Below are 26,252 nucleotides of genomic sequence, written 5' to 3' on the forward strand. Positions count from 1 at the left end.
AAATGATTTTTTAATTCCTTGGTTTGTTAACATATTCCAAAGGGCGTTTCAAACTTTCACCAAAATATCAACATTTTGTTTTCCCTCGTATAATTGAAAGACGGAAACTTTCATTTTTAATTTAGAAAGAGATACTAAAAAGTCAAATAATTTAGCTACAAACTGCTTAAAAAATATCAAAATCGGCCTGCTAGAACAAAATATATTAAACTTTAAAATACATCAATATTTTAAAGTGCCCGTTTTTCGAACCGGTTGGTGTAGATATTATGTTAAGTGGTATACTATAACAGCTGTTACCATTTTCTACTAGATTTAAACCTGAACTCACACTGAATCGAGTAAGTACAACCGGGTCTAAGCCCATGGTTACACTGGATGCGTGTCCGTACGTATTTTTGGTTGTACGTGCACGGGCGTGCACGCCGCAAAAAACAAACAAATGATAAATAATGATATGTAAATTCACCAAATATTTTATTTACATATAAATCATTTACCTAACATTTTCTTCTGTTCATAAGTAGTTATTTTAACATTAAATCCTCAGACAGCATCAAAGTAGCGGCGTCCGTTTTGACAAACTCGACACCCAGGACACCACGAATGCGCTTCTAATGTAACCACTAAAATAAAATAGTGGTACGAGTAAATTCCGTCAGAGCTCGCACGTTTAAAAAAACGCACGGACCCGCGTGCAATGTAACCGCGGGCTTAGTCTTCAATCATTTTATCTAGTATCAAATATTTTGTGGCTAATATATTGTATAGAAAAATCGAGTTCATCCTGTTAAAACTTCTCTCAAAGATTTATGACATCTTAAGCAATCTGCCAGCAAAATTTCATTGCTTTTATCGGGTGTAAATTACATCCAACCGGTGTGTAGTAAAGGTCAAATATTGCAAAAAAATATATTTGACAGCGTGCATCAATTCTCACATATTATATCATATCTTTATTATAATTTATACAGGGTGTTCCTTAATAATATGTTAATATTTAAGGGGTGATTCTTGGATCTATTCTATATTCTAAGAGAACAACTTCATATGAATATTTGTCCTAAACATCTTAACTCCTGAGATACAGGATGGTAAAGTTTTCTAAAAAAAAACTTTTTTTCATAATAACTCTGATTTTATTACAGATATCTTTATGAAACTTGGTACACCTTTTTATGCATCAAAATACCTTTTTTGGTGTACAAAGAATTTTATTTATTTCAACCAGTGCTGTCCATACGGGTTTTACATTGAATATTTTCGAAGAAAAAAGTGGTACACGGACTTCTCTTAAAATAAAAATGATTTTCAAAATCTCCATTCATTTCCAAACATTTTTTGTCTCTTTATTTTTTTCGTCTGACGCATAGTTTTTCCCTAAAAAATTAAGTCAGTTTATTTCAGGGTCAAATCGCTGACAATATGATGCGGCGACTGTTGTGTGGAAATCATTTCTGCATCGACTGGAAGGAAATTAAGAAATGATGCATTTTTTTGTATATCAAAATAAGCATTTTGATGCATGGACGTGTATCAAATATACCATCAGAGATATTTTGAAAAAAAAATAGAACATTTTACCACACTGTATCTGAAAAGTTAAGATGTTTAGGACATATATTCATATGAAGTTTTTTTCTTAGAATAAGCTCAAGAATCACCTCCTTAAATATTAGCATACGTCATTAAGGAACACCCTGTATAAACGATTTTCAACTTGGCTTTTGCGAAATACTAAAAGCAAGTCAACAGATTTATTCTTAATTAATGTTTTAGAGGTTTTAAATAATAATATTTGGTTTTACTTGCCTGGAATGTTGTTAGGAGGTTTAGTAGCAGGAAACTTAGTTTCAGCGGGTGATATAATGATCTCTGCACCGACATAACCTAAAATATTATACTGGTAGTACTTCGAGAGTGCATATGATGATTTTTAAATGAGTTTAGGGTACCATTTTAATGTTTTCCAAAGTAAAAGTTATTTATGATAAATTTAAGGAAACTCAACAAAATGTGTGATAAATTCAATATTCATGAATACAATCTATCAATATATCTGCCGGGTGTTTCCCAAAACCTCTATAACTTTTTTATTTGTTCAGATAAAAAAGATTAGATTTGCTACGATAGGTATATGACATAACTCAGGATTGATTGACATATTCAGTTGTATTTGGTCACTTCCTGTTTCACCGGAAATTACTACAACTTTTGATTTTTAAATGACGCTCTCGGTATTTTTTACTTTCGATAGAAAATGACACTCTCAATGACATATTATATGTTAACATTTGACATTTTCGCTTAAAAAAATCGTATTTTAAATTTCAATCTAAATCTCGGGATCTGTTAAAAACACTAATTTTTAATCAAGGAGCCTTGAAAAAATAAATCTGATTGTCTAATGTTTTTCGTGTCTTGCCCTGGCCAGTTAAAAGATGCCCAAATCGTATTTGTAATCATATTATCTCATTTTTTTGAAATGGAACAAGGGATTACCCATTAGCATATTTGGAAAAAAGTTTTTTTACCAATAATTTCGTATCACACACTTGTTATTTCGAGTAAAATTGTCGTTATGAACCGCATGTTACAATTTTAAATAAAAAGTTGACATATGATATGTCATTCTCTTCAGAGTGTCATTTTCTATCGAATAAGGTACAATAATATCCAGAGTGTCATTTAAAAATCAAAAGTTGTGGTCATTTCCGGTGAAACAAGAAGTGACCGAAACAAATTGAATACGTCAATCAATCCTGATTTATGTCGTATACTAGGGGGCAATCATATATTTATTTATAAATAAATATGTATTTAAAGAAAATACAAAAATAAAACATGAGTGAAACTTGTAAAGTAATTGAATGCAAAGAAACCAAAACATTCTGTTGTTTTTTAACATTGCATTTTTCTTTGTATTTAATTCACTAAGTTTTCAGCAAGCGAACTATCTGGTTTAATTTTTTTGCTTATATTGGCTATAAATGAATAACTAAAAAATCAAAATTTGATTTAACATGGGTTTTTTTATAGAAGTTTTTCTGATCTTGGGTTTTCCCACAATTTTCATGTATTAAATTTCGACTTACTGATATTTGCTTTATGATTATATACTTACTAGCTGTTGCTTTTTCATATAATATATTCATTTATACATTTTTAAGTTTACAATTTATATTAATACTTTTTTTTTCATCTAGCTTTAAATTATCCACTTGAAAACATGAAAATAGTACTCGTATGCGTTTAAAAACTGCAATGCTAAAGCCGCATGATGATTTTACTACAATATTTTTAGGCAGTACCTGGTGCAGGAACAACTGGTGACGGCCGGCCAAAATTTGGACATCGCCTTTGGCAAGGTGGCGCTACACAAGGCATGAAGTAGTAACACCTCGGTACGATGTAAGGTGGTAGTTGTTGGTTGAACTCTACAGCTGGATAAATCGGCATGCCTTGGTAGTACTGCCTCGGGTGTCTTCTTTGTTTCAGCGCTTTTAAAGACGATTTTTCGTTTGGGGACGCTTCCGCCTTTGGTACCGATGTAGCGAGAACCCAATAAATGAACGTTAATTTCATCAACATCGTATTAAAACACTTTCACTGATAAAACCAAATTTACATCGTTCTAACAAATAAAACACGACGAAACATGTTTTGTGACACACGAATGATGTAACGCGCGGTAGGTTTTGAACCAATTACATTTTTGCACTACACAACAATGACATCTGAAGAAAAAAAATCAACTGGGTTATTCATAGCGATTTCACCCAAATCATAAGAGCAAAAATTATATTTAGTAAAGATTATTAATTTCAATGTACAGGGTGACCAAAATGGGCAGCTTGAGCTAATACCATGAAAATGAAAAATGAAAATGCAAAATTGGTTGAAGTAGGTATTTAAAGTGATGTTTTTGTATATAGTGATGTTTTTGTATATAGTCACGTTTAGATTTAGACTAAAAAATGGTCATGTGGCGTAATAAAAGTTTTCACACATAGGCAATAAATTACGGGTAGTTCGGGACTTTGGTAATTTGTTAGATCGTAGTTCGATAGTTTTCGATACTTTTGTACTTCAGTACCTTGGCACCTTGGTACTATGGTGCTTTCCTTAATATTTATCCTGTTTTAACTTCAGTTCGACCTCTATGCCATCGATAAACAGGGCATTAATGAATATTTTCGCTAGTACGAAAACGGCAGGCCAAACAATTTAACATTCTACTGTCGTAACGGCGCCTGTGATGATATAAAGCCTAGCAACAGTTGCCATCAACTGCTTCTTCAAGTAATAGAGGCCTTTTGAAAAAGTAACCAACAGATAAAAACGCTGCTAAGGCTATCAAAATGTTGATCTAATAACACTTTGACGTTTATACTATACGCCAAAAGCAACTTTTTTCCAAAGCCTACCTTGACTTCACTGAGACGTCGCGAGTCGTTTCTTGTTCAGTGTCATTGATATCTTAATTATCAGATATTAATACATCTTGTATTGTGATATTCTAGTATATTGTCGATTTTAGAGTAAACTAATCGTTTCTATCTTATTTCTTATTAGAATAGTCATAATCAAGAAGGATGTAACCGTGTTATAAAAATAAGGTAATTAGGCTTATTTTTTCGTATTTATTATAATTTTGCTAATATCTTCATTCGAAAGAGGATATCAAGATGCGGTTTTCGCTGAATTTTTAAGCTTTTTTACTCTTTTCTATCAATTAAAACTACACATACTTTAGCATTTATTTTTTTTTTGAAAAAACGTGCACTGTTTGCTAAATTGTAAGACAGCATCCCACAGCCGTCTACGTTCAAAATCTTACCGTTTTAAACGAGTCCCCTTTTATTGGATTCCGTTCATCCAGTCCGCAGTTATTAATATTTAAATAAAAACAGATCTAACCTTCCCCCACCATTTTATTTTGACAGATACGAGAAAATGGTATAAAAATGGTGCTAACAAAAAATATTCAAAATTTTCTAAAAATTATTAAGCTATTATTTATAGTACCCCTTATCTAAGCAAAATTGTGTAAAAACTTTTATAGCAGTTACGCCCTCTAGCGGCCGTTCTACAAACTTGAATATAATTTCCAGCAATTTCTCATAGGCATTTTAGTTAGCAATATTTTTTTCCGCAGGTCCTACGGATAATACTTTCCGAGATACAGCCGGGAGCTATTCTTAGTGGGACACCCTGCACAAAAAAATATCTTAACCATCGACCATTATTGAAATTTATCTTTCATTTTCTTAGTATTATATTCCCCTTTGCTGTGGAGCTTGGTGGTGGATGAATTATTAGATGAATTAACTCTAGCGGGAATACACTGCACTGGGTATGCAGATGACATAGTCATGATCGCTCGGGGGAAACATGAAGGCACCTTGTGTGATATTATCCAAAGAGGACTCCGTATCACTGAGAAATGGTGTAGGACTGTCGGGCTGATTATCAACTCAGACAAAACCGCGATAGTGCCATTCACCAGAAAGCGAAGTCTGAAAAACTTGAAAAGAATCCAACTAGATGGAAAGGAAATACTGCCAACACAGGAAGTTAAATACCTGGGAATAACCCTGGACAGTAAACTCCTGTGGAACAGGCATATTAAGAACACTACCAGCAAAGCCATAAAGGCTCTCATGATATGCAGAAAACTGGCCGGAAATAGATGCGCTGGATGTATACCATGATAGTAAGACCCATGATTACTTATGGAGCAGTTGCCTGGTACACAAAACTAGAGCAACGGACGGCAAGGCTAAACCTATGCAAAGTCAAGAGACTAGCATGTGTTTGCATCACAGGAGCCATGAGAACCTGTCCAACAGCAGCAATGGAGGTCATTCTAGATCTAACACCACTGCACATTGTCATTGGTAGATATGCCAATGCGACAATGATTAGAATGGTCAATAACGGAATTAGTACTGGGAGAATTGACAGATCAGGGGCTTGGAACACCCTCAAAAAGGAAATACAACTCCTGCAACTCCCAGTGGACGATATGCCAAGAACGTACAACTTTGACAAACATGTCAATGTAGTATTGAGCAATAAGAAGGATTGGAAGAGCGAAACGCTTGCCCAGCAGTTAAAAGACCATACCATAACTTGGTATACTGATGCTTCCAAAACCAATACGGGAACAGGGATCGGAGTGTTTGGGCCGAGAGCTAATTACTCCGAACCAATGGGCACTTACCCTAGTATCCAACAGGCAGAAATCTACGCTATCGAGAGATGCGTACAACTTATCTTAGATAGGAACTATCGGAAACAAGAAATAGCCATCTTGTCTGATAGTCAAGCAGCGTTAAAGGCGATCAACTCAGTATCAATCAATTCGAAATTGGTCAAAGAATGCATAGAGAAGCTGAATAAATTAGGCAAAGAAAACAAAGTCCTCCTACACTGGGTGCCTGCTCACCAAGGGATAGAAGGCAATGAAAAAGCAAATAATCTAGCTAGGAAAGCAGCGAACACTCCACTAACTGAACCAGAACCGTTCTGCTTTCCAAGTGGTAACCAACTCAAGGCGGAACTCAAGAACTTGGAAGATTCCATCCGCAACCTGGAATGGAAATTTTCCAATGGTCTAAGACACTCGAAGAAGTTTCTGAGGGCTTATGATGAAGAAAAATCACAGATCTTCCTGGGTCTGAGTAAGAACAATCTTCGGATTGTCACGGGGTTTTTAACAGGACACTGTCTCCTCAACGAACACCTCAGTAGATTGAAACTAAGAAGAAACGGCGAATGCAGATTCTGTGGGGAAGATGGGGAAACACCAGTACACCTCATCACTGAGTGCGCCGAGATGACAACCATTCGTGCCATGAATTTTGGTATGACTGATATTGGAGATGGAGAACTACCCTCTATAAAACCGTCCCAGATACTGGCTTTTGTCAAAGCCCTGGGACTGTATGATGAGTTATGATTCAAGAAAGGGGGACACAATGGATCTGTAAGGTCGAAGTGATTAACCCCCCTCCCACTCATTCTAAATTCTAAATTCTAGTATTATATTTGCATCACTTTCTATGTGGGTTTATATATCTGATGTTTCTTGTAAACTTCTAGGTTGATAATCACGAGGTAGAATCCACGGACACTAATTTGCATATCAAAAACATGTATATCATGTTAAAGGGAATATTATTTTTCTGTGGTTGAAATAAACAAAAACGACATTGAAAAAATTAAACCAACAAACGTAGAAAAAATGTATTATATGTATATTGGTGACGATATAATTAACTAGTGTTATTTCAGAAGATTTTTCTCTGTAAGGAAGATTTTTGTTATTTCAGAAGATTTTTCTCTGTTACTCTACACTATGACCTTTTCAACTTTTAATAAATATTTCGATTAGTAATAAAAATATAAACTTGCTCCAAATATTTAGACACTTATTGGTTGTTGGTTATCGTGAATTTTAATGTATAATATGCAAGCTATGCAGTCATAAATCTTGAGACAGTATTGTTCATATTGAAGACAATTCCGTTGACACATAATCAAAATTGCAGTACGTATTCAGGGTGTCATTGAAATGGTGTAAAAAAAGTTCCTATAAGTATAGGGCGGAAAATGCATATTAAGGGAGTTAAGGGCACCGAAAGGTTGAATTTAAAAAACGGTTGTTTTGAAATTGTAGGATTAAAAAATGAGATAAGACTTAGAAAAAAAAACCTCTGCAATAAATTTTGACCCTAAATCAAATTGTGATACTGAAAAATTATTTGGAAAGGCGGAAAGGGTAGTTTTTGCAAGGGTAGGGCTTATTTCGTGAATAACTTTTTTGAGGTTATTTTTTTTGCAACGTGGGTTCATTTTTTGAAAATACATACTTTTTCCTACAAAAAGGTACTCTTGTTGCACATCGCCCAGGCGATGGTTTTCGAGAAAATTGAAAGCAAAGAGATTGCTCTGATGGGTTGCTAACTGGTTAATCAACCTTAACTTATGAAAGTTATGGCGGTTTAAAAGTAACCAAGTAGTTATTAAATAATTAATTGGAAAATCAAAATTTCATGATTTCTAAAACATCTTATTGCTTTAAAAACGAAATAAACTTTTTTGGTTTTAAAAAAATTTGGTTTGCTCAGTGCCGATTAATACTGAAAATCAACTACGGCAACGCATTATTGATTGTTCCAATCAAATTCGCACAACACCAAGGATATTCCACAGGGTATCTACGCAGATCGTAGAGAAGATCAGATGTCTACATTGAAATGAATGGTGGTCACTTTGAACATTTACTATGAATGAATTAAGGAATGCATTATTTTAATAAGGAATTTTGGTAATTGGATTATTTCGTTTTTTAAAGCAATAAGATGTTTTAAAAATCATGAAATTTTGATTTTTCAATTAATTATTTGATAACTACTTGGATACTTTTGAACAGCCATAACTTCCATAAGTTTATGTTGATTAACCAGTTAGCAAACCCATCAGAGCAAACTCTTTGTCTTCAATTTTATCGAAAACCAACGCTCTGGGCGATGTGCAACAAGAGTATCTTTTTTGTAGGAAAAAGTATGTAGTTTTCAAAAAATGAACCCACGTTGCAAAAAAAATAACCTCAAAAAAGTTATTCACGAAAAAAAACCCTATCCATGCAAAAACTACCCTTTCCGCTTTTCCAAATAATTTTTCAGTACCACCATTTGATTTAGGGTCAAAATGTATTGCAGAGGATTTTTTATCGAAATTTTATCTCGTTTTTTAAGCGTACAATTTTAAAACAAGCGTTTTTTAAATTCACCCTTTCAGTGCCTCTAACTCCCTTAATATGCATTTTCCGCCTTTACTTATAGGAACTTTTTTTACTATTTTTAGGAGTACTATCACCCCCCGAATTCTTTACACCATTTCAATGACACCCTGTACTAATAAATAAAAAATTGCACAATTTTCTTTTAAAAAATTGTATATAAAGTATTTCTTAAGTAGAAAATCAAATTTAAGTTTCGAGAAACCTAATTTAGACCAGTTTAATTAACTATTAGATCTATTTAGTCATCTCCTAATATTATACTGTCAAAACACTTTTTCAACACATTTTCGATGATAACAACTTGATCGATGGCTTGCTTTAACATAATAATGATATTAAAATTAACATGCCGTTACTACTATAAGGTCAATTAAAGAAGGATATGACAAATAAAATTATTGATTAAATTGTTAACATAATGTCATTTATAATATTTTTTATGAGTCTTAACAAGCTTTCGTGGAGGAGGTCCTGTGTGTATACATTTCGGTTGGTACTTGTTGGTACAGCATGAAAATCAGAATAATTTAACATAATATACATATATTTTCAGATTCATTAAATCAGATTTAGAGTTTATAGTTTCGATATAAAAAATAATGTACCTCTATCTTGAAACTCTTAATTTCTTTCATGTCTGTATTACAAGACTAGTAAAATAGTACAAACAATGCTACTAGAATTTGAATATGTTTAACATTTACAGTTCCAAAACATTAGTAATTTCAGCCTTAAAGCGGGTTCTTATGTGTCAGTGTCACATAAGCAGTCTAACTGATTCAGAGAAAATATTTTCAGTGAAACAGAACATGAGTATATAGTGAAAGTGAAAAAAAAAAATATCATACATGAGTAAAAGTGAAAGCTAGTTCTACTCTTGTTCATTTTAACTCAACAATACAAACAAAAGAGTGGGAACGTATTTTTTGTTCAGCTTTTTAAGTGTTGAGCAAATATTGACAGAATTGGCTTCCAAAACTATCTATTTTAATTTTTTTCATTTGTTTCTACGTAATATCCACTGTCTGACTATCATCATCTACATTTTCATCGTGTTTGTTATCAAAATATTTCGTAACCTATAGGTATGCTAATTATTAACTTACTTGTCGAAAATCAGGTTGTAATTTTGTAAACAACAGGGAAGAGTAAACAAAATTGCAGATTTTTCTATTAATACACATAAAAAGTAATTTTAATAACGATAATTTTAAAACATGTTTTACTCAAATGGCAATGAACCCACCCATAAAGTATGTACGGTATTATAGGTCATATCGCTATATGTTCCGTTATTGTTTGGAAAATTACAATTTGAAAAGGCAGCTTTAACAGATTTTATATATTATCGGTCTATATTTATACGGTTAAAACTTGAGCAGTACAGCACACAGGTACTTTGCTCACTTCAAAGGTCCAGCTGGTAAAATATAATTATTTACTACAATACGAACTTTACAAATAGGCCCAAGGATACCTCCAAGTAGGTACATTTCAACGAAAATTGAACAAATGCAGAAAATTATTTGTATTAATGAAAAGAATATATTTTGAGAAAAATCCTGTTTTTTGATTGGCCATCACAGATACACACCCTAGAAAACATTTTTCGAATTTAAAAATAATTTCCAGCGATTTCTCTTGGTCGATTTACTTATTACAATTTTTTTTACCAAAGTTACACGATAAGCAGTTTCTGAGATACAACCGGTATATTACGATTGTTATATTTTTCTATCATACTTATATTTTTTTAATGAATTATGTATTTATGAATATCTAGTTAAGAGCTTTGCTAGGTTTATTAAAACTACTCGATTCTATAACTTCATGTTTTCAGTGGAATGACATTTAATGACAAAAAATCTACATAAATATGCAATGCATGCTGTATTATTTTAAGTTCAGATTTTCAAGAAGTGGAAATGGTGTGATAACTCTAATTATAATTTTGTTGATGAAGCAGTTAATATAGAAAACTAAACGCGCGAAGATAATATAAAAGAAAACCTACTGCTGTTTAGAATCTTTTTCATTTTTCACCGTGTTTTCTGTTAGTTTCAAGTGCATTTTGCACTGTTGTTTACCAATTGCTGCAGTTACTTGCAAAATATAAACTAAACAAGATGTGCATTACACGTTGCTGGTATAAATATACATATCAAGCGCACATCCACATAATCATCGTAATACAAACGTGATAGATTTACTAACAGAGAGTAAGAAGGCTCTTCAAATAAACTACCCATTTTATACAAAGTATATTTTTAGAACGGTATTATTGAGAATTAAAAAGCGTTGTTTCCTTCTTGTATAATTATAATATATATTAATCGTTACACCTGAATAGTGTGTTATAAACAAGGCTTTATCCCACAAAATGGCAGGGTAACTTCTAACAAATGTATTATTTCTTTGTAGTGGGCTCACAGAAGGCAATGGTTTTATAAAAAAAGTGGTTATATACTAAAGATATTATTATTATTATTTATTTCAAATGTTTTTTTTTTTTTTTTGTATTTATTTTATAGTGACAAAAATAGTCTTTCTAGTAACGTTGCAATTGGTGGAATAAATTGGTTGTTTCAATTAGTTGGTGGTAACTAGTTTTAGGGCTTTTGTTCCTTTGAATGTAAGCTTCAGAACGTAAAAAATTGGTGTTAGGAATCTTCAGTTGGTGGAAAAAGTTAACAAACTTGTAACTTTTCCACTTTACAATTATACTTCAAAATTTACGAGGAATGCACCATTTCTTGACGGATTTTCGCCTATGATTATCATCAATCAAAGGCGAAAATCAAATCAAGATATTTAATCGAAAATATTGGTTAAATCAATAAGGTTTTAGTTTATGAGCTAAATATTAGGCTTTCTTTATGGATACAAATAACTATCGCAAGCTGTTGACTAAGCTAAAAAACACAATTAAAATTAATATAATAATATTGTTTTAAACTAATTGGCCGATACTGTTTAGGTACTGAATGTTTTAGAAATAACTCAATAACTTTTGATCTCTAATCACAATTATGTATGGAAGATAGAGATGTAGAATGATGTTTAGGAGGTTAATCACCGCGACCTTATAGATCACCAATTGTGCGTTCCCCTTTCTTGAGTTATAACGGTTATAACTCATCCTTACAATCTCAGGGCTTTAAGAAAAGCCAGTATCTGATACGGTTTTAAAGAGGTTACTTCTCCTGTTCTCCATCCTCGACATCGGACGTACCAAGGTTCATGGCACGAATGGTCGTCGTCTCGGCGCACTCAGTGATAAGGTGTTCCTGGTGTTTCCCATTTTCCCCATAAAATCTACATTCGCCGTTGTTTCTCTCAGTTTCAACCTACTAGGGTGTTCGTTGAGAAGACAATGTCTATTAGAAACCCATTGACAATCCGAAGATTGTTTTTACTTAAATCAAGGAAAACCTTTGATTTTCTCGGTCATAAGTTCTAGGAACTTTTTCGGGTGTATTAGACCGTTGGAGGACACCCATTTCAAGTTACGGATGGAGTCTTCCCGAGATTAGCTGGATTCCACTTTCAGTTGGTTCCAAGTTTGGAAAACAGAACGAGTTTCTGGTTCAGTTAGTGGAGTGTTCGCTCCTTTCTAGCTAAGATCATTTGCTTTTCATTGCCTTCTATCCCTTGGTGAGCAGGCACCCAGAGCACCAAAGAGTAGGAGGACTTTTATTTTCTTTGCCTAATTTATTTGAGCTTCTCTGGGCATTCTTTGACCAACTTCCAATTGATGGTTACACAAGGTTGATCGCGTTAAGTGCTGCTTGACTATCGGATGGGATGGCAGGTACTTCTGTTTTCGATAGTTCTATCCTAAAGATAAATTGTACATCTTTCGATAAGCGCAAATTTCTGCCTAAAGGATACTGGGGTAGGTATCCACCTAATTTCGACGTTCTGAATGAAGTTTAATTAATTGATACCACTAAATTATTCCACTTTAATTTGGGGTTCCGAATGACTTTACATACTACCTGAACATTAGACGGAAGTACCGACATTAACAAGTAAAGAGTACCAGAAGTCGTTTAGCCAAAGAAGCAATGGAAAATACCCAATGTACAATCAGACAAAGAACTAAGGTCAAAGACAAAACCTAATGAAATGGAGATGGGCAGGTCATATGGCGAGAAGAACGAACGACAGGTGGACTAAAATAATATTGGAATGGCAGCCACGAGAAGATAAACGGAATAGAGGTAGACCACCGACATGGCTGCAATGGTGTGAAAAAAATTGCTGGGAATTGGGTGACATGAAGACAGCAAGGTGGGGAACTTGGGGATGCATACAGCAATGGACAGTGACAGCCATGTAGTGATAATTCTAGGTTTGCCAGAACCAAGGGGAATTTCCTCGTTCTTTTCTGAGAACATCAAAAGAACCACGACTCAAATTATTAATTCCAGTTTTTCAATTTTTTCTTCATTTTTTTTTTTTTTTTTTTTAAAACATATTTTTATTACGTGCAGAAAGACTTTTGATACTTCCTAGCGGTCGAAATACTGTTCTTACTTCTAGAAGTTTCTATAAAATGTTTATTAAGCAATTATTGAAGTTTAAATATATTTATTTTATTATTTAAAGTAATATTGCTGAATGTATTAGTATTTGTGTTCGATGAAATGCTAAGTTTTTTTAAAGATTTATTTTTTTTTTTTTTTTTTTTTTTTTTAAATATTTTTACAGAATCGGGCCTCAGTAACAATAATTGTTAGCAGAGAGGTTTCTTTGATACTCTAGCGATCGAAATGAAACTCTGCTAAATAAGTAGTCTATTTCTTATTGTTCTTGCCTCTTTTCTCTTTAAGTTCATTATTTATTATATTTAGGTTTTAATATAGATATTTGCATTTTAATTTCAAATATTTTTTTTTTTTTTTTAAATTTTATAGATTGATAGATATTTGTTTTATGTTGTTTGATGTGAAATTTAAGTTACCTGTACTTTTTCTTTGCGTTTCGCTATTTAATTTTTCACTGACTAGTTATAGCATTTGATATTATTTTCAAACAGAAATCTCAATTTTTAACCTATTTTACTTTGAAAACCATCCCCTGTTTTCTGATTGATGAAATGCACCACCATTGAACAAAAAAAAGTATAAAAAAAAAAAAAAAAAAAAAAAAAAAAAAAAACAGAAGTCTAGTTCCTAAGAGGCGCAGTATCAGTGGCTGGTTCGAAAAACAGCTCAGTTCCAGAACTATAATAATGAATACCAAAGCAAAGAAGATGTTTGTAATATTAGTTTATTATTAACATTTGTATTGGGTATGTGAAACTTTGTTTGTAATGTAAATGTAACAGCATTTTTGAAAACAAGATACATGATTTAATGCATTTTAAACTAGGCCCTGCATGGTATTTTGGTGTACAGTCAAAATAAAACATCAAATGCATAAATTGTATATTATAAACGTAGTTTAACCCAACGATTTATCGATATTGGCGAATACAAACTAATTAAAACCACAAGCGTCTTTAAGATCTCGTAACGTGTGGTGGAATCTTTAGTGGTTCGCCCACGATAATAACGTTGTTGTGTTCTAGACTAACGAAAAAAGAAAGAGTTGTAACTAAACCGATCTCGTTAGTATGCGGAGACGGTAAATGGATAATTGCGAAGATTATGAATAAATACTCAGGCGGAGAGGTGTGTTGGGTGATAAATATTGAGTCAACATGCGTAATCGATTGGATATTCTGTTTTGAAGTAGTTTTGGAGATACTGTTTAGCCAGAGGAATGGATTTATTTTTTATTTGACACAGGCTGGTACAGAAACTTCATAGCAAGCACAACAACTAAACAACGCGCTATTAAAAATTATCGTAGGTTATACCTGGGGTGTTAAAACTGCGATTCTCAATCCCTTGAATTGAAATTGAGATTTTTAATGCGCAATGACCGTAACCTGCGATTACAATTTTAGTTGTTTTTATACAAGACTGATAAAAGTGGTATTTTGCTCTAGTCGACCGAAAAATTAATTCACGGGCGATGAAATCGCCAGTGAGCAAGATAATTTCAAGGAAGACAAATAATGCAATTTATCGTCGTGTATAAATAATATTCCATAGAGTTACATTTGAAATGTTAGAATTTTATTCAGGAATTTGGTACGGTGAAAAACCTTTGCTGGGTTAGCGATTGGTTTCATGTAATTTTGACAAATAAACTCACTTGTCTGCTGAGTTGCATTGGTTTGTAGAAAAATGCCGAGGTTGCTGTTTAAAAATCAAAAGTTGTAGTCATTTCCGGTGAAACAGGGGTGTACCCAAAGAATTATATACATTAATTTATATCCTTATATACTCTGTTTTTCTCAGGTAATATTCAAACTGAACGATAGCAGAAAATGGTGTGTCCCATACCAATCTATTTATTTTTCAAAATTTTTTTTTTTTTTTTTTTTTTTTTTTTTATATTTTTTATATATAGTTATCTATGGATGGGTTTTAAATTTTTTTTTTTTTTTTTTTTTTGTTTCTTCTTGTTTTTAACCAGTTTTGTGGTTTTGGGCAAATGACAGTCATTCATTACACAGTAACATTGATGGAACGATGAACGACAAACGGACGCCAATGCGTATGAACTCTTCTTTAGTTTATGTTTGCTTGTCAAAATCTTATGATTCATGGGACTATAATTTGGTATGCTTTTGTTGTGCGTTTGAAGGGTAATTCACATTTGATTCAGTATTATTACGTGTTACTTTTGAGAGAGAGTCAAGTGGGAAGATAAGTGAAAATTAACTGGGAATTGACACAGGTTGTGAGTTTACATGCACTGCCCAGGCAGAAAGTCTTATACACCATTGAAGTTGCCATCGATAAGTTTGTATACCATTTCATTAGCAGATAAGTGCATCATTATATAAGGATCAAACTGCTGCATACTAAAGCTTCGTTGCTTGTAAAAATATCGGCCATCACATTGAATTAAATAATGGATTTTGATTACTGCAGAAGAAAATAATTCAATTTTTAAAAAAAAAAATTGGTTTAAAATTCAAATTACATTAACCTTTAAAGGTATGAAATTTGAGTAGGTGTTCTTATTATGAAATAGTTTGCTAGCATTTTACCTATGCCATTGTTTAACCTTCACCTGTGGAATAGCCTGATTTGTATTTGTACAAAGTTATATTGATAAATATAATCTTAAATGCGGGTAGTTTCATAAAGCTTGGAAGTAAATAATAGTTCTTTTTATATTTTTTTGGTATGCGGTGTCTTGTTTACTTGTTTGTTTTGTATTGCTTCTTCGTTTTGCTGTAATAAATATTCGTTATTTTCAGTTTCTTCTGGTTTTAAATATTGCAGTGTCATACATTATCAACGTCAATCAAATTTTAAATATATCGCTATGCGTTTCAGTTTAATACCATCTTGTTTCATGAATCCAGAATAAACTACTTTGAAATTAAAATGACAGACACATCTATCACTGTCAAGGATCTTCTCGTTGTACAGACTATACTAACATATTAGGTAAATCTCGTTTTTTTTTATCAGAAAAAATAAAAAAGTTATGAGGTGGGCTACGCCAGAAACATCATTTAACACTATGATGTGGCCTATAGAAAAACAATGCCCTCTCGGCCAATAATCAGAGAAAAGAGATTCAATCCGCGAGGTTTTCTTAGTATTTAATAGATCCACAAAATTACATTCGCAACCAAATCGCAAATCCACCCAACTCGTAAAAATTCAAACTCACAGATAGAAATCACAGTTGGTTGCAATTGATACCGAGGAAATCGCAAACCGCAGCTTTAGTAACACTGGTTTTGCCCTAAATTTAGAGCCTCGCGCTAAAACAAGAAATCCTTAATCGCGGTTTCCTATAGGAAAACCGAGCTGATAGGGTTAAGTCATGATTTTTAAAGAATAACATGCAGATTTGGATCTGGTTCTGATTTATTACTCATCTCTAGTATACACAGAAATCAATACGAAAAATGACTGAATATCCTAATATAGAAACTAAAATATCCATTAAAGTATCATGAATTCTATATTTTTTATCTATTTGCAGCCTTCATAATTAAGGTCCGCACATTAGGTGTTGAGCTAAAACTAGATTTGTGTTAACGGTCATGGGTTGCAGCTGTTTATTTCGATTTTGCGTCTTCAGTTCAGCTACTGAGAATGTATATGTTTATGATTAATTTACTTTACTCAAGTTTCCATTGCATACACATGCGTAAACAGATGTGATTACGTTACATAGGCGGCATCAATGACGGAAAACCGGTGGCCTAATTTCGTTAATCCGCTAAACCAGACAGTTTGGTTTATATTGCTTTCGGATAATGTTAGTTCGTTAAGCAATTTACGTAATTTGTTTTTTGAATTTTACTCAGACTCGTTAATTTCAAATGCGATATTAGGGTATCCTCATAAGACATTACATTCACTGGGTTGAAAGAGCATAAAAGCCATGTTTGTTCAGTTTGTGAGCTGGAATTATTTTTACATAAATGAAGAAGGAAATTAAAGGTAGTATAAATTAAAGATTATACTATATCCGTATTGTAGGACATTTTAGACAATTTAATTTTATTTTTAAGATTTTGGTGGTCGGCTTATCAATAAAAGATATATTATATTTGGACTAAGTTTGCATGAAAGTAAGGCAGAATTTAGAGCCTTTGGTGGAAATAGATTGAGTTTTGTAATTACAATTGATATATAAATGAATTTATATGGTTTAGTAACAAATTGATCATATTTTATAGCCAAGAATGCTGAAGCTCTGGAAACTTTAATCAAGTCTTCATCAAGCACACAATCAAAGCACGTGTGTTTGGAATTTTGGATGTGGCATGTGGCTTAATACGACAGGATCGGGCTAAGCCTTGGGGCAGATTTCTGAAATGTTTCCTTCAGCCCACACCCTTTACAACCTAATGGCGATATACGTTAAATTTTCATTTTTTCCAAAAAAAAAAAACACTTTTCGGTATTTTTTATACTTTTGTATATTACTATAGTAGTCGTCATTTCAAATAGCTTGACGGTTTTCGATTATACAGTATATAGTATATCTTAATGAAATTAAAAAAAACATATTTTCTTAGACCTGGTTAAGCCTGAAGAGAGTTCTACTGTAAATAATCACTCTCACGATATAAATCATATTAAAACCTAATCATCCTGTACATAGTTGGTATGTCACCAATTGATAGTAGCTCTCCTTAAACCCGGAAAAGATCCAAAGTCTCCGGAAAGCTACCGACTTATATCTCTCATTTGCCATCTTTTTGAAGCACTAAAGATAATCCTCTGGGAATAGAAGAGGAGATCGTCGATACAAAGCTAATTCCACACCAAGCAGGTTTCAGACATACACCAGTCAAATCCTCACATTGACACAACATATCGAGGAGGGGTTTGAAAATAAACACATCACAGGGCTAGCCCTAGTCGACCTAAGTTTCACTTATGACATGGTAAAAACAATATATTACACTTAAAGCCTTGGGAACTTGAAAGATTACCACCTAGTCAAGATACTTGAATCCCTGCTCCAAAACAGACAGTTTTTCGTGGCGCTCGAGGACAAAAAAAGTCGATGGCGAAACCAGAAGAATGGGTTAGCACAAGAGAGCATGCTGGCACCAATTCTTTTTCAACATATACACAAATGACCAACCAATTCCAGATAACACTAGATCCTTTGTATATGCAGATGACCTAGCAATAGCAGTTAAAGGCAAAGGGTTCGAAGATATCGAGGATAAACTAGAAACCGCCCTAAAAACAATGTCGACTTATTACAAAGGAATTCTTTAAAACTCAACAACACCAAAACTAAAGTGAGTGCATTCCACCTGAATTCGAGACAGGCGACCAGCAGACTTAATGTCACATGGGACGGGACACCACTAGAACACACAGATATGGCCTACCTATCTTGGCGTCGTGCTGGACAGAGTATTAACTTACAAATATCACTGCAGAAAAACGCAGAAAATGGTAGAAACTGAAATTCCTTAATAAGGAAACTGGCCAATTGCAAATGCGGAGCCAAACCTAACATGGTCAGAACTTCTCCTAAAGCTCTATGTTTCTTAACTTCTGAATATGCCTGTCCAGTGTGGTGTAGATCTGCCCATGCGAAGGAGGTGAACATTACCTTGAATGAAACATGCAGAATAGTGACCAGTTGAATGAAACCCACCCTCTTAGAAAACCTTTAGAAGGCCGCAGGTTTTACAAGCCTCGATATACGCAGAAAAACTTATGAACATACTGAGAAGCTAAAACAAACCTGTAATGTTCGTCACTCAATTTTTGGCCAAGAGTACGGCACAGGTAGACTTAAATTCAGACGCCGTGCCGTTTCCTAAGCCACGCCCTGGATGAACCTCCCTCCAACTACCCACTTAGAGATGTTTCTTCGACTTGAACCCACCAAACAATGTTTCCAGCGACTGGAAAACCTGGAGAATGCTTAACAGAATCAGAACTGGGGTGGCCCCAGTGAAATCCAATTTGATCAAATAGGGTTTGCTGGACCAGAAATGACGACAAATGCGACTGCGGCGCCATTCGGCACATGAAATATGTTCTTCAATGTCTTTCCTGCTCTCACAAATGTACACTCGACAACGTATGGCTGGCTAAATGGGAAGTGTTGGACGTAGTCCATTACTGGGCTAACAAACTATAATCCGGATACGAAAAAGTAAGTAAGTAAGGTATGTCACCATTTGCAAATTAATTTAATGATTTAATTATATCATTGGTTGATATACTAGAATTAATTTAAAAATTTGGTTGATATACTAGAAATATCAGAAAATAATGTATTAAAAATAATAATAAAGCGAGTAAAATGTAAATTATATGATGATATGATAATGCACCTATTATAAAATTTCATTTGTTTTCATTCATACGAAATATTTCTATCTACAATCTTATTCCTATATTTACTTTTCCTAGTAATTTTAAACCATAACCATTTAAAATTGTTTTAAACAAAATGTACACATCTTGCTTAATTTATGAGGTATTTTTAACAGTTACGTAAGATTCCCTAACGTGAACATTTCTTTAGAAAGAAGTTTATTGATATAATAAAATTGTATTTTTATTCGCTTTCCAGCCTTTGCTGGTGAATTTTATACATACTATTGATATTATAACGGAAAACTAACTGAATCAATCAAAGCTTGTTTTATTCAAAAATACTTTTATACAATATTTTTATAAATGATAAATTATAGTTTCTAATTAAGGTTAGTTAATGTTGTAATAATTTGTTACTTGTGCATAAAATGTATGCATAGTTTTCAAGTAGTAGAACTGGGATTTAAGTTATAAGTAATTCGGCTTATTTAGTTTAGAAAATAAAATCCATAAGTGGCAAAAGATTACTAAAAGAAACAAGTTTCATTATACTCACAGAAAACGCATAAAATTTATGCATATACGTATTGCCTTATTATTAACTCGATTATTTCGCCAAGTTTGATAAATAATTAAAAATAAATTTGTTAAATTCTAATCAGGGAATTATTTCGATCATCATCTTCCGTAAGAACACGATTCAAAATTAGAAAGTTTTAGACAATAGATTCATTATAATGATACTTGCATAGATAGAAAAAATATTAGAAATTTTCAACATAATCGATGATAATTTTGGCGAGGTCAACGTCTAGGACGTCATTTACTAAAAAGTTGACATAAAACCAACTCAAAATTATAACTTCATTATAGCAATCCAGTACCGGTGCGTCTCAAAAGGGTTCACTTCTATATTCCATTAAAAATGACATTTATTTTTTTTTTTTTTTTTGGAATTTTAGTTTCGGTTATTTCTTTGTTTCACCGGAAATTACAACTTTTGATTTTAAATGGTACCCTCGGTATTTTTATCTGATAGAAAATGACATTCTGAATAGAGGGACGCATCATATGACGACATTTTCATCTTCAATAAAAATCGTATTTAAATTTCAATCCAGAGTGCCATGGCTATGTTCTAAAACACTAATTTTTAATCATGAACCTTGAAAAATAGATTTGATATAGTTTAATGTTTTTTAGTCTCTTGTCCTACCTTGTTAAAAGATGCCCAAATCGGGCTTTAATAATATTTCCATTTTTTTTCAAATGGAATGAGGGTGGTTCATTAGTTTGAAAGAGCATTTTTTACGAATACTTGATACCACACTTGGTATTTGAGTCAAATTTCGTTATGAACCCGCATGTTATATCTCTGAATAACCCATCGGCGCAAAATGCTCAGTAGTTGACATGTTATTCTATTCAGAATGTTATTTTCTATCAAAAAAGCAAAAAATATGCGAAGGGTGCCATTTAAAAAATCAAAAGTTGTAGTCTGGTTTCGGCCATTTCCAGTGGAACAGGAAGCGACCAAAAACAACTGAATAAGTCAATCAATCCCCAATTTCATGTCATACTAATATACCAAATATCGTTTTTAACTGAAAAGAAAAAAAAATAGGAGTGGTCCCACTTTTTGTGGTTGTGTGAGCCACTTGAGCAGCCAACCGGATAGGAAAAAATAAACCAATCATTTTCATTGTTTTTTAATCTTCTCTAAAATGCATGAAAATCTGAAACAGTATACGATTTAACCATTTTAGAATTTTTTATGGAGAATGCATTTTTCTCAACAATAAAGTTTGGTTTGGTTTATTTTTTTTTTTTTTTTTTTATTTTTTGTAGTCAATCCAGGACATACTGCAGCAAGATGTGTTTCATGATCAGCAATAAGGTTTACCCTTTCAAAGTTGTACAAGGACATTTTCCACGAAAACTTAAAGGGGATTAACAGCAGAATGAGTGGGAAGAATCAGTTCACAATAGAACGCAATGAGAAGAATTGTAAACTCAATAACAGCGACAACCAAAAGGTGGGGGGGCCACAAAGCAATGAGATTTTTGAATGTGCGGAGTGCGGTAGGCAAACAACATCACGTATCGGCTTTTTCAGTCGCAGAAAAGCTCATGAAAGAAAACGCTGTTTGACCATCTTTGATGCGTGTCGAATACTGGTCAGCGAGTAACGGCAGTAATGGTGTTTTATGATGCGAGTAGTAATGTATTGCATTTATTTTTTTTCACATAAAATGGTTTGAAGTAGTCTATCGATACTAAAATAAATCTCAAAAAATAACGATATATTTTAAACGTCTTTTGTCTGATTTAGATGATGTTGAAAAATACAAATAGCAAACCAGATCTAAGTTCTGCTTTAGAGTTCATACCAGACATTAACTATAATTAACTGAAACAAGAGTGGCTAAAAATATAGGACCTATATCTTCCATCTGAAATTTCTTAAAATTTATTCTGACGTTTATTTGGAGCTCTTCAGATAAATTATGATACATATCTAACACATTTTGCCCCATTAATTTATCTTTTCTGGTCTATTTTAATTATGAATAATGCTTCATATGTAAGAAGTGAACCTGAAAATATCATGGTCCTATGAGAAATGCTTTTAGCTTCAACAAAATTTCACCACTGCATCATGTTCTTATAGTATTATAAGTATTTATTTAAATTTGCACTTATCAAATATTTGTTTTGATTTTTTTTTTTTTGTTTAAAGTTTGATTTGTTCAATGCACTCAAATGTTAACATAATTTTTATGTCCTAACAGTTTTGTTGAAAATCATTTATGTTTATTACTTTAGCTTCATATTTCAGTGGTTTGTACTTTCAATAATGCGAGAAATCATAAAATATATAGGTTTTTAATTTCTATTGGTTCCTTAGCCAAGTTATATTTCTGTTGTCAAAAATTTCTAAAAAATGCGTTTTACTTTATTTTTGTGTCCCTTTTTTATTAATTTATTGATTTATTGAAAATGAATGAAATTATTGTTTGTTCACAAGTTTGAATATATCGTAAACAGTATTAAAATAATAAACTTTTTATAAAATCTCTTCATCATTTATTTTTAACCTCGTTTTTAACTGAAACGCCCCAGAACGCCATACGCGGTACAAAAATTTTGATCATTAGTTTTGATCATTTCTAATATTTTTGACGGAAATGAGCCTACAGTGACTGCTTTCTCATTCGGGTTTTCAACTCCCTTACATCTGCCTTTATTTTTATGAGTAAAAATAAAAATTGAAATTTGCGCCTGTCCGAAGAACAGTCAAAAATATCTGATTAAGTTGTAAGAGTAATATTTTCTTTACATCAAAAGAGCATAATTTAAAATACTAATTGCCTTTTCCGAGAATATTTCCAAAAAATATATGATTTTATTAATTTATCCAGTAAAGCCACTGACACCCTGTTCAGGGTGGGTCAAAATTGACGCTTTTAAAGGGCAACACCTTTCTATAGGACATAGACGTAACCTAACATCGGTGTTCAATTCTTGTCAAAATATGATGGAAAACCGCAACATCAACATCTGGTTATTGATATCGCTCGAGTTACGGTGTGTTTTCAACAATATGTATTTTTAAACAAATATTAAAAAAAAAAAAATTAGAAAATTTTGTATTCTTTTCTTTCAGCTTTCCAAAGTACCTTTTACGTAGATTTTAATAGTTTAAGCATTTTTTTTAAATTACTACTAAGAGTGAGAAAAACTTATTTTTTGGGTTTGGGATACCTTTAAGAGAGAGTATTTTAATTAACTGAAAACTTTTCAAAAATATAGCACACTTGATATTTGTTATGTCCCCTTTCGAAATACAGAATTTTTAAAAGTTCGCCACTTTTTAACTAGTAGGCTTTGTATCCCTTATTGATAATCTGGCCCTAATGGAAATCGGTTATTACCTTCTTCCAGAAAGACGAGGCACCGCTTTAGAACGCTGAAGTTATCGCAGCAAATTTGCAGCCAATTTCTGAGAATAATTGAATAGCTAACCCAAATCCCAGCCGTTGACCTTCGAGGCCGCCTGACTTAAAAGAATAAAGGTTCCTTATTTTTAAATTGCCCAATAATCTAGACAAGAATTAGAAGTACTTAGTGGTTATATGATGGTATCTTTCAACTCCACTGAGTTTAAGAATACCGCGAGAAATGTTCAAAAACTGTCCTGTCTGTCCATAATAGAAGACGGTCGATATGTCGAACACCTGTAGCAATATCTCATGTCTTGGTTTGCTATTTATTTTTATTGTTTTTAGACAAAAGTATAAATGTAAAGGATGTTGTTAAATATAGTTTGGGGTGGTGTAATTTCTCATTGCAAATATTATTTTTGTTTTAATTGCTGCTCAGCTAGAATTTTTGGTACATGTTATGGGCACCAACGCCCATACCTGGGTGGGTCTCAAAGGGTTTCACCCCTATAACGTTTTTATTTTTTTTCAGATAAAAACGAGATTGCATGTTAGTATACGATATAAATTAGAATTGATTGTATTCAATTGTTTTAGCCACTTCCTGTTTCACCGGAAATGACTACAACTTTTGATTTTTAAATGGCACCTCGATATTTTTACTTTATTCGATAGAAAATGATATTCTGAATAATTATATATCATATGTAAAAAAAAATAAAAAAAACTAATAAAAAAATTGTATTTTAAAATTCAGTCTAGAGTGCCATGGATACGATAAAAACACTAATTCTTCATCATGGTTTTGGAAAATAGATCTGCTCCAATGCTTTAGTGTCTGTCCCGATCGTTGAAAATGCTCAAATCGTATTTTTAATCGTATCTCTGGTTTCAAATGTAACGAGGGTGGCTCATTAGCATATTTGGAAATAGCATTTTTTCATGAATAATTTGATACCACACACTTGGTATTTCAAGTCAAATTTTCGTTAAGAACCGCAAGTTATAATTTCAAATAAACTATATGCGAAATGTCAAAAGTAGACATAATATGGCATGTCATTTAAAGCAAAAAAATACCGAGGGTGCTATTAAAAAATCAAAAGTTGTAGTCATTTGCAGAAACCGGAAGTAATCGAAAACAATTGAATACGTCCAACCAACCCAATTTATGTCATACCAAAAACATACCAAATCTCAAAAAAAATCCTAAAAAAATAAAAGTTATAGGAGTGCCTTTTTTTGAGACGCACCTGGTATTATCAGTGGGCTAATTTTTAAAAACCCTATATCTTTTTTTTTTTTATAATTTATTTTTCATGCTATATATTTTTGAAAGGTAATTTTATTTTTTCAATTGAATTAAAATTTACGGGACATCCTCCCATATAAAAAAATCAAATTTTCTGTTGATAATTTTAAATATTAATTTAAAAAAATACTTAAACCATTAAATTCTACGTTTTTTTTTTTTTCTTTGGAAATGTTTTCACATAACAATACAACATTTTTATAGTTAAAGAATTACAGATTTGTTAAAAATGATTTTTGAAACACCCCCCGTAACTCCGAAACAACGGTAACAGATATCGATGCGGTTATCATCATCATGTTTTTGATAAAAATTCCAGACCCCGATATTAGTTAGTTTTCGTCTATCTTCCTATAGGTATTGTCAGTCCACTAATCGGCGTCGGACGGACGGTACGCATTGGATGAATCGGATTATTTAATTAATTCAGATATTTGAATATGACCGCGTTCACCTATCGGCATCGAACCGACCGCACTTCGGCATTTCCGGACGGGATTCCAAAGACGAAATCAAAATCCGTTCCGTGCGGACACTATCTAAATAAACTTGGTCGTTTTAAATATTTAAAAGCAAGCTTCAAATCTAACGTGGGACATTCGAAAATATTCAAAGAACTTTCTTTCATCTAGAATTAAATCACAAAATAAACCGCATATTATTCGAACCTTGGTCTTTTACACAATATTATGCACCAACATTCTCTCTTCGTTCGTTCTCTCTTCCCGACAACACGCAACAATTATAACATTCAAGTTCAATGAAGACATAAGCTTCAACACCACTTTGCTAACTGCGGAGAGCGAGAGATGGTGATACCGACTCCAATAATCCGTGGTAGTAAACATGGACCCAAAAAACATCCGATTTTTCCGATGCGTACCGTCCGTCCGACGCCGATTAGTGGACGCGTACCTTAAAAAGGGTGTTTCTGTACATTTAAATTTGCAATAATTTACAGAAACTAACAAATATTTATCTTTCTAATATTTTTTCAACAAAATATCGTTCACTAAAATAGAGCATAGTTAAAAATCAAATAAAAAACCCAGTTGATTTTTCCAGAAAATCATTATACACCACTGACGAAATCAGCCCGCTCAATTACACGCACCACTGTCCGCGTTCGCGCACCATCGCGACTCACCACCGCATCATCCAAAGAGGCACGTGCGCGCGTGTATTCGACCGGCACGCGCGATCCGACTGTGGTGCCCCGTTGCCGACTCTGTCGTCCTGCGGCCTGCCTATGCCCGACTCCTGCTACACACGGTGCGGTATGGAGGTCGCCGATCGAC

At 33.0% G+C, this 26,252-nt stretch overlaps 1 protein-coding gene across 1 annotated transcript; it reads right to left on the bottom strand.

Annotated features, from left to right (window-relative positions):
- Nucleotides 1-1,804: 1,804 nt before the first annotated feature.
- On the bottom strand, nt 1,805-26,252 carry LOC115886325. Its single transcript, XM_030905419.1, has 3 exons — nt 26,035-26,252; nt 3,312-3,737; nt 1,805-1,890 (listed from the first exon to the last, which is right to left on the bottom strand). Exons 2-3 carry the CDS (start codon nt 3,589-3,591, stop codon nt 1,805-1,807), a joined length of 366 nt encoding a protein of 121 aa, XP_030761279.1. The 5' UTR covers nt 3,592-3,737; nt 26,035-26,252.

The sequence above is a fragment of the Sitophilus oryzae genome, unplaced genomic scaffold, assembly GCF_002938485.1.
Source record: "Sitophilus oryzae breed Bouriz unplaced genomic scaffold, Soryzae_2.0 scaffold_482_pilon_pilon, whole genome shotgun sequence".
Taxonomy (NCBI): domain Eukaryota; kingdom Metazoa; phylum Arthropoda; class Insecta; order Coleoptera; family Curculionidae; genus Sitophilus; species Sitophilus oryzae.

Excerpts from the sequence above, each read along its gene's own strand:
- LOC115886325 (XM_030905419.1), bottom strand. The coding sequence starts at position 3,591 with ATGTTGATGAAATTAACGTTCATTTATTGGGTTCTCGCTACATCGGTA. Across the intron at positions 1,891-3,311 it reads ACCAGTTGTTCCTGCACCAG|GTTATGTCGGTGCAGAGATC; the intron begins GTACTGCCTAAA and ends ATAATATTTTAG.